Raw genomic sequence first — 15,719 nt, 5'->3', positions numbered from 1 at the left:
CTACAGCAAACCTCACAGTGGGTCAGACTCCCAGTTAGTTCAATCTCCACACTTAACTTCCTCACCCAAAAATATTTACTTCCATCTCTCATGCACTTCACCATGGGCTTTGGCAGCTGTATTGCTCCAGAAAAACAAGTGCCCTCGAATAGGTTGTGGATGGAGACATGTTTGCAAATTAAGCTGGGTCCTGAACCACTAGGTCATTGAATATCAGAACCTCAAACAAGCAATGGAAGAAGACTGGGAAACAGCTGAGGGATTAGAGCACAGGTGTAAAGTATTTGCAGCAGCCCATCCCTTGAGAAGGCAGAGAGCTGGATTTTGCACATCACTTCCTTCTCTGCATTGCTTCTACAGATATAGCGAGTTACAGTTATCCAATCTGAAGGTGACAACAAGCAGATCACCATAGCCAGGTCCTTGTCTGGAAAGAAAGGGTGAGTTTCCTACTAGTATTTCTCACCACTGATGTACCTAACTGACCAGGCACAGAGAGGAATTAGACTTTCTCTAATTCTTTCCCTTACTCCAAGAGCAGCCATCCATTCTCTAACTCGGAGCCTGATACTATTTATTACCCAAATGATCTGTGATCCCAAAAGCACATCTGCCCCAGACACATATATTCTTTCCCTGTCATGTCCTCTCCTTGTGAGCATTGTTCAATAAGACACATCTGGCCAGAAGCCAGGCCATCATCATACTGGGACTCCCTTCAACTTTTGCAAAATTTAACCTGTTACTGGAAAACAGATTAAATGTCTCGTGCCACTGGCCATGAAGAACATTCCAAAGGTGAGCCTGATACCTGACTCTGTATGCCACTGCAGAGACAGCCTCAAACAAAAGGAGAGATCTCACCAGCCCCACTCATCTCAATGGGGTGTTCTGTCTAGGCATTCAGCACTTTTAAGACAATCATAGCATGTACTGCAATAAAAGAAATAGCAATAAAAAGGCTATATCCTCAGTGTTGGCTGTAGAGCCTAGTGATGATGCTGTAGAATATCACCCATCTCTTGCCAAGCAGTTTATCATACTGCTGACTCTGTGGATATGGGGAAAGCAGTGGACGTGATATATCTTGATTTTAGCAAAACTTTTGATACGGTCTCCCACAGTACTCTTGCCAGCAAGTTAAAAAAGTATGGATTGGATGAATGGACTATAAGGTGGATAGAAAGATGGCTAGATCGTCAGGCTCAATGGGTAGTGATCAATGGCTCGATGTCTAGTTGGCAGCCGGCACCAGGCAGAGTGCCCCAGGGGTCTGTCCTGGGGCCGATTTTGTTCAACATCGGCATTAATGATCTGGAGGATGGAAGGGATTGCACCCTCAGCAAGTTTGCGGGTGACACTAAGCTGTGGGGAGAGGCAGATATGCTGGAGGGTAGGGATAGAGTCCAGAGTGACCTAGACAAATTAGAGGATTCGGCTAAAAGAAATCTGATGAGGTTCAAGAAGGACAAGTGCAGAGTCCTGTACTGAGGATGGAAGAATCCCATGTACTGCTACAGGCTGGGGACCAACTAGCTAAGCAAGCGGCAGTTCTGCAGAAAAGGACCTGGGGATTACAGTGGACAGGAAGCTGGATATGAGTCAACAGTGTGTCCTTGTTACCAAGAAGGCTAACAGCATATTGGGCTGCATTGCCAGCAGATCAAGGGAAGTGATTATTCCCCTCTATTTGGCACTGGTGAGGCCACATCTGAAGTAATGCATCCAGTTTTGGGCCCCCCACTACAGAAAGGATGTGGACAAATTGGAGAGAGTCCAACAGAGGGCAATAAAAATGATTAGGGGGCTGGGGCACATGACGTATAAGGACAGGCTGAGGGAACTGGGCTTATTTAGTCTGCAGAAGAGAAGAGTGAGGGGGGATTTGATAGCAGCCTTCAACTATCTGAAGTGGGGTTCCAAAGAGAATGGAGCTCTGGCTATTTTCAGTGGTGGCAGATGACAGAACAAGGAGCAATGGTCTCAAGTTGCGGTGGTGGAAGTTTAGGTTGGATATTATGAAAAACTATTTCACTAGGAGGGTGAAGCACTGGAATGGATTACTGGGGGGGGGAGCGGGGGGAGGGGTGGAACCTCCATCTTTACAGGTTTTTCAGGCCTGGCTTGACAAAGCCCTGGCTTTGGGGGAGGCATAGCTCATTGGTTTGAGCATTGGCCTGCTAAACCCAGGATTGAGAGTTCAATCTTTGAGGGGGCCATTTAGAGATCCGGGGCAAAAATTGGGGATTGGTCCTGCTTTGAGCAGGGCGTTGGACTAAATGACCTCCTGAGGTCTCTTCCAACTCTAATCTTCTGTGACTCTGAACTCACTGCCCCTGTAGTCAACTCTTAGGAAGTGAATGAGAAGGGTGAAGGGTGGGTATGTGGGAAGACAACACAGAGGTTCTGTTTTAACCACCATAGTAAGCACTTAAATGGATTCCAGGAAGAGGCCTTTGGTCTTCATTCCCCCTTCTTTAAACACCAGCTTAATGAGGGCATTGGCCACAGACCGGAGGGTGCAAAGTTGATAGTTCCATCTTGTCTGCTCTCCCCGTCAGTGATGCAGGTCTGACAAGACTGTACTGTCCCACAATATGGAGCCCTACAAATATTTTGAATTGTTTTCTCTTACCTGATGACGATACACTGGTTCTGAGGTCCTGTTGCCAGATGTCCCAGCATGGCCTGGTATGCTCTGTCAGCAATGGCAAAGATGTGGGGGGGTAGGGTACCCTTGTCATGGTTCTGATATTTCTCTGACACCTGGGAGCAGGAGGAAAGTTCAATTAAAGTGAAATGCCAGAACAGTTAGAGGGACAGAGGGTAAATTCTCCCCTCCTCACCTCAGCTAGCCACTGCGACTAGGGAGGGAGAAGCTTAGATTACATTTTCCATGGTTTGATAGAGCCAATCAAACAATACACCACATGTCAGATGAAGATTTCCAAAAACATAATGTGCCCCAGAACCCCCTGCCACTGCCCTGCTTAGAACCTTCTGGCTTATTGCAAAGGTCATCTCTGTTCTTGAGCATTTGTGGGGAGGAGGGTGAGGGCAGGGTGTAAACAGCGGGTATGATGTGAAGACTGCTGCAAGCAGGATTGTTTTTTATTACTGGATACTCAGTTCAATGAGTACTTTGTAGATTTAAAACTGTCTAAAATATTTTGTTTCAAACAGAATGAAGGACAAAGAGCCATGGGTGACAGAGAGAAATCAAAACACAGCTGACAAAATCTGTATGAGACTTACTACATTTTGAAAAAAACAGGGACTTCAAAGTACATAGAAAAGCCTCCTAGTAAAGCCCAACTAGCCACATTCCTTATGGGTAACAATATAAACTTCACAGGGAAGTAATGTGATTCAAACATCAAGAGCAAAGTGCACAACTCTGTTCCCCTTGTCTGGCCCGCCCCCCCCCCCGGAAGGGCCACCTGCACCTGCACCTCTTCCCCACCAGGGCCACACCAGCACAAGACACCACACACTCACGCTACTCACACCATACACTGGAATGAGGGGACACTTACTGGTTTCTCGTAGAGCGGAAGGCTCTGGAACGGGTTCATCGCAATCAGAATGTCCCCAATATATGTCTGATGTAAAAGGAAAATTCCCACCAACCAGGTAAGCAAGCATTGCACAGTGCCCCATGGACCAAGGGCACTACACTACTGAGGCGTGGTGAGGAAACCATGTCCCAAGGGGTCTCCCATCCAACACATCCCCAGTGTCCAACAGGGTCTCCCTCCACTACCAGAGGCAGTGCTTAATTTGTAATGAAAGAGGTACCCCGGGGCTCAAACAATTAGGTGCCAGGGCTCAAGCAATTTTTTTACTTGCATAACTGAGGCTGCAAGCATGGGGTGCCAAGGCTCAGTCCTGGCAGCACCAATTAAGCACTGCCCACATGCCCCTGGTGTCCCGTGGGGTCCCTTGCCCCACTGCACACACCCCCAGTGACCCGCGGGGTCTCCCGCCCCCCCCCACCATACCCTCAGTGTCCCGTGGGGTCCCCTGCTCCCCCGTCCCTGGAGTCCCTAAGCCCTTCCTCACACCAACCCGGTGTCCTGCGGGGGTCTCCTGCCCCCCGGTGTCCCTCAGCCATCCCTTACACGCTTCCAGCGTCCCGTGGGCCCCCCACCCGGTGTCCCGCGAGGTCCCTCGGGCCCTTCTCCCACCCTCCAGTCATTTCCCAACGAGGGGAGGCCCTACAGCAGAAGCCCCTCGGCCCCGGTTACCCCCCAGCACTGCCCCCGGCTCCCCCCTCACATAGACCCGCTGCTGCAGGAAGCGGCCGCTCAGATTCTGCAGCAGCCTCGCCTCGTCCAGCTCCGCCAGGGCAGCCAGGTCATCGGCCCCGTCGCAGGCCAGCGGCCCCGGCTCCCCAGTAGGCACCATCCCAGCAAGGCTTGGCTCTGAGCCCGACCCCCACCAAGAACCGGCGGCCGCAGGACAGCTTCCGCCCATGGGCCTTCAAGACTCGCCCCGACCCAGCGAGTCCGTCGGTCCCTCCCCCTCTCCTCCCTTCCTGGGCCCCCAGCCCCGCCCTGGGTCGGGCAGTCCCACCTCAGCCCACTCCCCCGGCGCGCTCCCTTTCTCCTTCCTACAGACTCCAGCTTCCTGTCTGAGGAGTGACTCCTGGCCACAGGGCAGTGGAGTCTGGGGCCAGCTCAAATCAGGACCTTCACAGAATGGGGCTAGACCCCGAGAATATCCCCTCTGCAGCACAGGCTGCCCTCATAGGAGGGATCTCAGCAAACGGTATTACCAGGCAATTCACGTTGTTCATAAAGACAGAGAAGTTAAGCAACTCATGGTGCTACCTGAGCCAACGATCCCCGGACACAGCAACACCAGCGGAGCTGCAGGTAAAACTAGTTTAAAAAAATCCCTCTACCCTTAACAGATGGGTCACGGTCTGCCTTGGAAGTATACTTTGTATTTCTTCAACATGAGCCATCCCCACAGAGAAAGCATGGCTTCTGTGTCTACACTCACACAAGGAAACACAAAACACCTTTCAGAGTAACAGCCCTGTTAGTCTGTCTTTGCAAAAAGAAAAGGAGTACTTGTGGCAGCTTAGAGACTAACCAATTTATTTGAGCATGAGCTTTCGTGAGCTACATCTGATGAAGTGAGCTGTAGCTCAGGAAAGCTCATGCTCAAATAAATTGGTTAGTCTCTAAGGTGCCACAAGTACTCCTTTTCTTTTTACAAAACACCTTGTGCCAGAGTGCAAGAATGTTAATTTCTACATATTCAGAACATAATCTTAGAAGATTACGGTTGGAAGAGACCTCAGAAGGTCATCTAGTCCAACCCCCTGCTCAAAACAGGAGCAACCCCAATTAAATCATCCCAGCCAGGGCTGTCAAGCCAGGCCTTAAAAACCTCTAAGGATGGAGATTCCTCACCCTCCCTAGATAACCCATTCCAGTGCTTCATCAGGCTCCTAGTGAAATAATGTTTCCTAATAATCAACCTAGACCTCCCCCACTGCAACTTGAGACCATTGCTCCTTGTTCTGTCATCTGCCACCACTGAGAACAGCCAAGCTCCATCCTCTTTGGAACCCCCCTTCAGGTAGTTGAAGGCTACAATCAAATCTCCCCTCACTCTTCTCTTCTGCAGACTAAAGAAGCCCAGTTCCATCAGCCTGTCCTCATAAGTCATGTGCCCCAGCCCCTTAATCATTTTTGTTGCCCTTCGCTGGACTCTGTCCAATTTGTTTCACATCCTTTCTGTAGTGGGGGCCCCAAAACTGGACGCAATACTCCAGATGTGGCCTCACCGGTGCCGAATAGAGGGGAATAATCACTTCCCTCAAACTGCTTTCAGTCCTCCTACTAATGAAGCCCAATATGCCGTTAGCCTTCTTGGCAACAAGGGCACACTGCTGACTCATACCCAGCCTCTCATCCACTGTAAAGCCCAGGTCCTTTTCTGCAGAACTGCTGCTGAGCCAGCAAGGGGGAAGACTAGTGTGTGAAAAGGCAAGTGATTGTGACTGCTGTTGTTGGTAGCTACCAGTGTGGTGCTCTGCTCTTGTTCGATGATGATAACTGTCGGCTGCGTGCGTGTTCCCTCTGTGTGCTGCCTCAGCTCTGCACAGATAGCTGACACAGCAGACCCTGAGAGAACCCCCAAAGACCACAGACTCTAGTAAGGTACGAAGGCTTATTGTCTTCAACCAGGTTTATTGTCTCCAACCAGGTTTATTGTCAAACGAAGCACAGTAATAGTTTCCTATAGACTCTACAGGACATACTATGAATATGTTCCCCCTGGCAATGGACACAGCTCAGTCAGTGGCAGGACACTACACTGCCCCCTAGGCTGGACAAAGATATGCATTCCGGGACCTATTTTTATACAGTTGCAGAACAGATTACTCATCCCTACTGATGTATTGAGGTACAGCCCCTTGACCCATTAGGGTGCTGTCTCCTCCTTTGATCATGTTGGTTCAAACAAACAGATCTGTCCATCATGCTGTCCTTTTGACCCTGTCTTTGGGGTGCATCTGGCTGTTCCTTGTTATCTCTGTGAAGTGTCCTCGTATTGGGATGTCCAGGTGCCATCTTGGCACACGTTCCTGTTATTACTACTTATATCATTAGTGTGTGCTTTCTAGGAGCCCTTTTCTTGCCAAGTTCTGCAATTAGGGCCTGCCTCTGGCTCACAGCCCAGCTTTGCTTAGCAATGCCTGGAAGTACTTTGGTTCAGGCTTTGGGCCTCAGACCAGGCCTCTGATACAAGGGTTTATGTTTCAGGGCCTCTTACTGCAACTGTAACATCACTGTCTCATTCCTTCGCTCTAGGGCAGTGCTCCCCAGATTATTTAAAGCTATGAGTTTATTTACACAGTTTTTGTACTGCTTTAAATATAGTGTTTTAGAAACTGATAATTAAGCAGTCTAACACTTTAGTGTTGGGCACAATTGTAGTGGCATAAAGTGTACAGAACAGTCCTAAACCCAACTTCAAGAAAATTAAACAAATCATTCCCCACACCCCGCTTCAATTCTGTCATATGTTAAAAGCCTATCCAAAATGAGTAGTCACATGAAGTTCCTGTACATCTAAAAAAAACCTTGAAAATGGCTAGGCCATAGGAGCCAATTTAGTTGGGGACTGGTCGGGGATTGGTCCTGCTTTGAGCAGGGGGTTGGACTAGATGACCTCCTGAGATCCCTTCCAACCCTGATATTCTATGATTCTATGACTCTGTGGGTGCTCTAGGGCTGGAGCACCCATGGGGAAAAATTAGTGGATGATCTGCACCCACCAGCAGCACTGTAAAAAAACAAAAGAAACAGTATTTTTCAATTCACCTAAAACAAGTACTGTAGTGCAATCTCTTTATCATGAAAGTTGAATTTACAGATGTAGAATTATGTACAAAAAAACCAAAAGATAATAATTGAAAAATAAAACAATGTAAAGCTTTAGAGACTGCAAGTCCACTCAGTCCTACTTCTTGTTAAACCAATCGCTCAGACAAACAAATTTGTTCACATTTGCAGGAGATAATGCTGCCCGCTTCTTATTTACAATGTCCCCTGAAAATGAGAACAGGCTTTCTCATGGCACTGTTGTAGCCAGCATCACAAGATATTTACGTGCCAGATGTGCTAAAGATTCATATGTCCCTTCATGCTTCAACCACCATTCCAGGGGACATGTATCCATCCTGATGACAGGTTCTGCTTGATAACAATCCAAAGCAGTGAGGACTGATGCATGTTCATTTTCATTATCTGAGTCAGATGCCATCAGCAGAAGGTTGATTTTCTTTTTTGGTGGTTGGGTTTATGTAGTTTCCTCATCAGAGTGTTGCTCTTTTAAGACTTTTGAAAGCATGCTCCACACCTCATTCCTCTCAGAGTTTGGAAGACACCTCAGATTCTTAAACCTTGGGTCGAGTGCTGTAACTATCTTTCAAAATCTCACATTGGTATCTTCTTTGTGTTTTGTCAAATCTGCAGTGAAAGTGTTCTTAAAATGAATATATGCTGGGTCATCATCCGAGACTGCTATAACATGAAATATATGGCAGAATGCGGGTAAAACAGGGCAGGGGACATACAATTCTCCCCAAAAAAATTCAGTCCATAGGTGCCGACTTCCCCTTTGCCCGGTGGGTGCTCAACTCCCACGCTACCCCGGCCCTCGCCCCACCCCCATTCCACTCCTTCCCCAAAGTCCTCACCCCACCTTTTCCCACCTCAGCCCGCCCCCTTCCGACCCCTATTACACTCCCTTCCCCAAGTCCCTGCCCCGCCTCTTCTCCGCCTGCTTCTCTGAGAAAAGTCCTAAGAGCAGCCAAACAGCTGTTAAGCGGGGGATCGGGAAGTGCTGGCGGGGGAGGAACGGGGGACACGGCATGCTCGGTGAGCGGGGAGAAAAGTCAAGGAGGGGGAAGCTTGGCAGCCAGTGGGTGCAGAGCACCCACTAATTTTTCCCGGTGGGTGCTCCAGCCCCGGAGCACCCACGGAGTTGGCACCTATGGTTCAGTCACAAATTTAATTAAGGCATTATTTTTTTAACAAGCATCATCAGCATGGAAGCATGTCCTCTGGAATGGTGGCCAAAGCATGAAGGGGCATACTAATCTTTAGCATATCTGGCATGTAAATACCTCGCAATGCCGGCTACAAAAGTGCCATGCAAATGCCTGTTCTCACTTTCTGGTGACATTGTAATTAAGAAGAGAACAGCATTATCTCCTGTGAATGTAAACAAAACTTGTTTGTCTTAGTGATTGGCTGAAAGAAGTAGGACTGAGTGGACTCCTAGGTTCTGAAGTTTTACATGGTTTTGTTTTTGAGTGGTTATGTAACAAAAAAAAAATCTACATTTGTAAATTGCACTTTCCCCACACAGAGATTGCACTAAGGTACTTGTATGAGGTGAATTGAAAAATACTATTTCTTTTGTTTATCTTTTACTGTGCAAGTACTGCCATTAATCAACAGCCCTATAAATACCCCCCTCTTCCCTCCTGTATATGTATTTATGCCAGTATGGAAGTGCTTACACCTGTATAGCTATAGCTTATCCTAAACAAATTGTTTCAATTGTACGTTCCAGGCGCCACCCACTGTCCTCCTGGCCGCTGCTTTCCTTTCATCTCTTTCCCTCAGACTCATTTTTAAAAATCTTTCACTTTATTCTTTCATCTTGAAGCTGTGCGCTCTCTCTCTCTCTCTCTCTCTCTTATGCCTGAACGATTTAGCTCAGATACTGCACCCCTTCCCCCGGCGACTCTCTCGCACCTCCTTTCCCCTCGGCGTGCTGACCACCCTGTTCGCCTGCTGCTCCCCTGAGCCGAGCCCTCTACTCTCCCGGCCTCTGCGCCGGATGGGTCCTTCCTAGCCTTTCCGTGGGGCGGAGGGACAGAGAGAACAAATACTGCAAGGACAAACCACGGCGGCTCCCCAGTCCCCTTACCACAAAACGGGTCCTCAGACCCGCCCCAAGCTCGCCTCTTGCCACCGCCCGGCCCCCGGCCGCGCCTCCCCGCTTGCCTCAGACTCGCCGCCCGCCCCTGTTAGCTCCGCCCTCAGCTCTATTTGCCGCCCGGTCCCCTCCGGCCTGGCCCCCAGTCATCCCAGGCTCGGACTCGCCGTTCGCGGGCCCAAGCCGAGGACTAGGTGGGAAGCGCCCACCAGCCCGGCCTGGTCCGGACCGGTTGGGCGCCGCACTCTCTCCCCGCGCAGGAGGAGGAGGAAGAGGTGCTGTGCCTACTCCCCGGGCTCACGGCGGCGGCGGCCGTTTGAATGCTGGTGGGTGGGAGGGAGGACGTGCTGTGCTGGTCCCTGCCCTCGCCCCCTCTCCCTGGGCTCGCGCGGCGGCGGCCGTTTGAATGCTGGTGGGTGGGAGGGAGGACGTGCTGTGCTGGTCCCTGCCCTCGCCCCCTCTCCCTGGGCTCGCGCGGCGGCGGCCGTTTGAATGCTGGTGGGTGGGAGGGAGGACGTGCTGTGCTGGTCCCTGCCCTCGCCCCCTCTCCCTGGGCTCGCGCGGCGGCGGCCGTTTGAATGCTGGTGGGTGAGAGGGAGGGAGGGAGGGAGGACGTGCTGTGCTGGGCCCTGCCCTCCCCCGCTCTCCCTGGGCTCGCGCGGCGGTGGCCGTTTGAATGCTGGTGGGTGAGAGGGAGGGAGGACGTGCTGTGCTGGGCCCTGCCCTCGCCCCCTCTCCCTGGGCTCGCGCGGCGGCGGCCGTTTGAATGCTGGTAGGTGGGTGGACGTGCTGTGCTGGGCCCTGCCCTCCCCCGCTCTCCCTGGGCTCGCGCGGCAGCGGCCGTTTGAATGCTGGTGGGTGGGTGGGAGGGAGGACGTGCTGTGCTGGGCCCTGCCCTCTCCCTGGGCTCGCGCGGCAGCGGCCGTTTGAATGCGGGGCGGGGCGGCTCTGGCAGGGAGGCCTGTTGCTGACTGAGGCCCAGCGAGCGCAGGTAATGGGGCGCCGGGTTCCTCCGGAGTCGCTTCCCTCCCTTGGAGCCGCGCCCTGCCGCGGGCGACGTAATCTGTGCCCGGGAGCACGCGGGGCTGTGCCGCTGTCCCGCCGATGTGTGAGAGCCTGTGAGGGCTGGCGGTGGGTCCGCTCCCCCGCTGTACCGGGTCGGGAGGGCCGTGCGCTGTCCCGTTGCATGGGGGGGACACGGCTGTGCCCCCCCGTATTCTTTGTGTCGGAGGAGGGAGGCAGAGTCCTGTGCTGTCCTGTGGGGTGAGGGGAGATCGTGTGTGTGTAGGGGCAGGAGGACCATGTGCTCTGCTGCTGCACTTTGTTGTCGGGGAAGAGGGAGAGCTGTGCTGGGGGCAGGAGAAATGACTGTAGGCGTTTATCCACAGTGGAATAGTCATTGGACCAGAGTGAGAAGGATTGACTCTCTGGTCCAGTCCTCCTGCTCCAGTTGCCCTTTCATTATTTATCCACAGTAGAACAGCTTCAACTGGAGAGCTGGAGGGAGGGAGCCCCACCTCAAAATATTCCATAGGTCAGTGGTCAGAGGATTCTCCTGAGAGGTGGGAGATGCTCTATTCAAATCTTTTACCCCTTACTTGATTGTAGGGCCCAAAAACCCATCTTCCCTTGCTCTGTGGCTCTCACTGGGTGCCTAGAGTGAGGTAGCAGTGTGCATGCTGAGAGGGCAAAACATAGGTGCCTAGGGAGCTTTTACTGTACCTCTAAAATGTAGGTGCCCACCAAGTTTGGCAGGAGTCTTGGGGATTTCCATGGAGTCAAAACTGGGACGTACATGCCTCATTATCCTTGTGGATCTGTGCCCTAATCACTACTTGTGCCTCCCATAAGGGTAAAAAAAACTGGGCATGTTTAGTTTTGAGAAAAGAGCATTCAAATATGTAAAGGTCTGTTATATAAAGAGGACTGTGATCAGTTGTTCTCTGTGTCCACTGAAGGTAGGAAAAGCTGCAGATTAAGCCCATTGCTTCAAGGGAGATTTAGGTTAGATATTAGGAAAAGCTTTCTAATGATAAGGATAGTTAAGATCTGGAACAGGCTTCCAAGGGAGGCAGTGGAATCCATGTCATTTTTTAAGGTTTTTAAGAACAGATTGGACAAACCTTTGTCAGGGATGGCCTAGGTTTACATGGTCCTGCCTCAGTGCAAGGGGCTGGACTTAATGACTTCTTGAGGTGTCATGGAGTCTCCGGGCGATGCTCTGGAACTGCTCCCCACAAAGCCAGTCAGGACTCTGGTGAAGTCTCCTCTCTGTGAGCAGACTGTCTTCAGGACACACAGCTCTCACAACTTCCATCTTCCTGGGTCTGACCTCGGAGCATTCAGCATCCTCTGCCCCTCCTGTGTGTGTGTGTCTCATTCACACACACACACACACACACTGTCTCTGTCTCTCTCTGGCATGCTGTGTCTCCTCCCTCCATTCCTGCTGCCTTGTAGAGTGTGAGGCTACATTAACAACTATGTGTTAACCGTTGAGAGCTCAGCTGAGTGCTAGTTCATCATTTAGCAGTAAGGCATTCCCCAGGAAATATCCCACCCTCTGACTCCACTATCTCAACTAAGCTTCACAATCATCATTGCTGTGTACAGTATTAAATTCTTTGTTTAAAACTTGTATTCTGTGTGTGTGTATTTTATTTATATTTATATATACATATAGTATAGTTTTTTGTCTGACAAAAAAAATTTCCCTGGAACCTAACCCCCCGCTATTTACATTAATTCTTATGGGGAAATGGGATTCGCTTAACATCGTTTCGCTTAAAGTAGCATTTTTCAGGAACATAACTACAACATTAAGTGAGGAATTACTGTAGTTTAATATAGGATTTGCGACAAGTGTTGTCTGTGGTGACAGATCTGAGGTACAATTGACCTGGGGTAAGTGACTCGTCCTTTGAAATTGAGAGGAACCTGAATATTGTTGTGATTTTTTTGGTGTAAGGGACCATCTATCACAAAGGCAGGCTTGCCTTGGTGGTAAGATAGACCAGAGTATCCAAGGGGACTGTCTGACACCATGTTAAGGCTGTTATAGTGCTTAAGGAGTTCACACTTAATGCTGGGTTGGTGAGATCTAAGTACAGAACTCACAATCAGTTTGCCATTTGTGCGCTGGTTTGTAACAGTCTGATCTGAGGTTGGTACTCATGCTCTTGAGCCACTCCAGCCACTGGGGCAGGAGGTGTGTGGAGGGTAGAAAGGAGTGGCTGGAGCTATCTGGCTATCTTCGGATGGCAATGGTCCCTAGGTGATGTGATGAAGGGAAGGGTTTTGAAGAATAGGACAAAAATCTTGAACCTGATGTAGTTAAAGTGGGAGAGGCTGATGGTTTTAGTGGCTATGTTTTGAATGGATGGGAGATAGGGCATAGGTGGGTGTGATGTGGGTGCGGTGTTGAAGAGGTGAAAATAATGAAGCCCAGAGATGAGGGTTCTGCAAATTCACACCCTCCCGCACTTAGCGTCACCTGGTGATCCTAATGTAGTACTGTCAAGGTTCCTCCCCCACTCTGAACTCTAGGGTACAGATGTGGGGACCTGCATGAAAAACCTCCTAAGCTTATCTTTACCAGCTTAGGTCAAAACTTCCCCAAGGTACAAAATATTCCACCCGTTGTCCTTGGACTGGCCGCTACCACCACCAAACTAATACTGGTTACTGGGGAAGAGCTGTTTGGACGCGTCCTTCCCCCCAAAATACTTCCCAAAACCTTGCACCCCACTTCCTGGACAAGGTTTGGTAAAAAGCCTCACCCATTTGCATAGGTGACCACAGACCCAAATCCTTGGATCTGAGAACAATGAAAAAGCATTCAGTTTTCTTACAAGAAGACTTTTAATAAAAATAGAAGTAAATAGAAATAAAGAAATCCCCCCTGTAAAATCAGGATGGTAGATATCTTGCAGGGTAATTTAGATTCAAAAACATAGAGAACCCCTCTAGGCAAAACCTTAAGTTACAAAAAAGATACACAGACAGAAATAGTTATTCTATTCAGCACAATTCTTTTCTCAGCCATTTAAAGAAATCATAATCTAACACATACCTAGCTAGATTACTTACTAAAAGTTCTAAGACTCCATTCCTGGTCTATCCCCGACAAAGACCAGCATATAGACAAAAAGAAAAGGAGTACTTGTGGCACCTTAGAGACTAACCAATTTATTTGAGCATGAGCTTTCGTGAGCTACAGCTCACTTCATCAGATGCATACCGTGGAAACAGCAGCAGACTTTATATATACACAGAGAATATGAAACAATACCTCCTCCCACCCCACTGTCCTGCTGGTAATAGCTTATCTAAAGTAATCATCAGGTTGTGCCCACATATCTATTCAGGGGACACCATCACAGGGCCTAATAACATCAGCCACACTATCAGAGGCTCGTTCACCTGCACATCCACCAATGTGATTTATGCCATCGTGTGCCAGCAATGCCCCTCTGCCATGTACATTGGTCAAACTGGACAGTCTCTACGTAAAAGAATAAATAGACACAAATCAGATGTCAAGAATTATAACATTCATAAACCAGTCGGAGAACACTTCAATCTCTCTGGTCACGCAATCACAGACATGAAGGTCGCTATCTTAAAACAAAAAAACTTCAAATCCAGACTCCAGCGAGAAACTGCTGAATTGGAATTCATTTGCAAATTGGATACTATTAATTTAGGCTTAAATAGAGACTGGGAGTGGCTAAGTCATTATGCAAGGTAGCCTATTTCCTCTTGTTTTTTCCTCCCCCCCCCCCCCCCCCCCGATGTTCTGGTTTAACTTGGATTTAAACTTGGAGAGTGGTCAGTTTGGATGAGCTATTACCAGCAGGAGAGTGAGTTTGTGTGTGTATGGGGGTGGGTTTTTGGAGGGGGGTGAGGGAGTGAGAGAACCTGGATTTGTGCAGGAAATGGCCTAACTTGATTATCATGCACATTGTGTAAAGAGTTGTCACTTTGGATGGGCTATCACCAGCAGGAGAGTGAATTTGTGTGGCGGGGTGGAGGGTGAGAAAACCTGGATTTGTGCTGGAAATGGCCTAACCTGATGATTACTTTAGATAAGCTATTACCAGCAGGACAGTGGGGTGGGAGGAGGTATTGTTTCATATTCTCTGTGTATATATAAAGTCTGCTGCAGTTTCCACGGTATGCATCTGATGAAGTGAGCTGTAGCTCACGAAAGCTCATGCTCAAATAAATTGGTTAGTCTCTAAGGTGCCACAAGTACTCCTTTTCTTTTTGCGAATACAGACTAACACGGCTGTTACTCTGAAGCATATAGACAGACACACAGACCCTTTGTTTCTCTCCCTCCTCCCAGCTTTTGAAAGTATCTTGTCTCCTCATTGGTCATTTTGGTCAGGTGCCAGCAAGGTTACCTTTAGCTTCTTAACCCTTTACAGGTGAGAGGAGCTTTCCCCTGGCCAGGAGGGATTTCAAAGGGGTTTACCCTTCCCTTTATATTTATGAAAGTACAGAGATTCAAAAATCTGGAGAGTCTCGGTCTGTCAGGTCAGCATGCAGTTCTCTGAACATAGATACGTCTTAAACTTTACCTGGTTCTTTGGTCTAACCAAAAACCGTGGGCTACAGTAATAGATTAGGATCAGAAAGGATCATTATGATCAACTAGTCTGACCTCCTGTATAACAGATCATAGAAACTCACTTATTTTCTGCATCAAACTTATAATTTCTGGTTAAAACAAAGCATGTCTTTTTCAAAATGAGACTCAGTCTTGACTTAAAGATTTTCAAGTATCCTTGTGTAAGTCCCAATGGTAAATTATCCTCACTGTATTTTTTTTAGATGCGCCTTTATTTCTAATCTGAATCTGTCAGCTTCCAGACACTAGCTCTCATTAGGCCTTTGTTTGCTAGATTGAAGAGACCTCTGCTATCAGAAATCTCTCCCCCCTCCCCCCCCCCCCCCCCCCGAGATAAATGTAGACAATGATCAAGTCACCGATTTACCTTCTCTTGGATAAATTAAATAGATTGAGTTTGAGTCTCTCACAATTAAGGCACACTTTCCAAACCTTGGTTAATTCTTGTAACTCTTTTCTGAATCCTTCCCAATTTGTCAGCATCCTTTTTGGAAGTGTGGACCCTAGAACTGGATGCAGTGTTCCAATAATGGTCTAATTAATGCTATATACAGAGGTAATACCACCTCCCTGGTCCTACTTGACAGTCCCCTGCATCCTAGGATCATGTTTG

General features: G+C 48.9%; 2 protein-coding genes across 6 annotated transcripts in view; one reads left to right on the top strand and one right to left on the bottom strand.

Moving 5' to 3' along the window:
- Window positions 1–4,467, bottom strand: part of LOC144264756 (myosin-IIIb-like) — a 140,142-nt gene extending 135,675 nt beyond the window's left edge. The window contains exons 1-3 of the mRNA XM_077816554.1: window positions 4,279–4,467; window positions 3,537–3,602; window positions 2,636–2,766 (exon numbers count right to left, since the gene is read on the bottom strand). Of these exons, the coding sequence (XP_077672680.1) occupies window positions 2,636–2,766; window positions 3,537–3,602; window positions 4,279–4,407 (326 nt within the window). The 5' untranslated portion in view covers window positions 4,408–4,467. The remainder of the gene's footprint in view (window positions 1–2,635; window positions 2,767–3,536; window positions 3,603–4,278) is intronic.
- A 5,137-nt stretch (window positions 4,468–9,604) lies between these two features.
- Window positions 9,605–15,719, top strand: part of ARHGEF39 (Rho guanine nucleotide exchange factor 39) — a 62,452-nt gene continuing 56,337 nt past the window's right edge. For 2 of the 5 annotated variants that reach the window (XM_077816548.1, XM_077816549.1), the window contains exon 1: window positions 9,605–9,746. The gene's annotated coding sequence lies outside the window, so the exon portion shown is untranslated. Of the gene's footprint in view, window positions 9,798–10,219; window positions 10,244–10,443; window positions 10,463–15,719 lie in introns of those variants that run through there. The other 3 variants (XM_077816550.1, XM_077816552.1, XM_077816553.1) reach the window with 3 other exon arrangements.

This window comes from Eretmochelys imbricata, chromosome 5 (genome assembly GCF_965152235.1).
Source record: "Eretmochelys imbricata isolate rEreImb1 chromosome 5, rEreImb1.hap1, whole genome shotgun sequence".
Lineage (NCBI taxonomy): Eukaryota > Metazoa > Chordata > Testudines > Cheloniidae > Eretmochelys > Eretmochelys imbricata.
The sequence above is the reverse complement of the archived record's forward strand: the minus strand, read 5'-3'. Positions and strand labels throughout refer to the sequence as shown.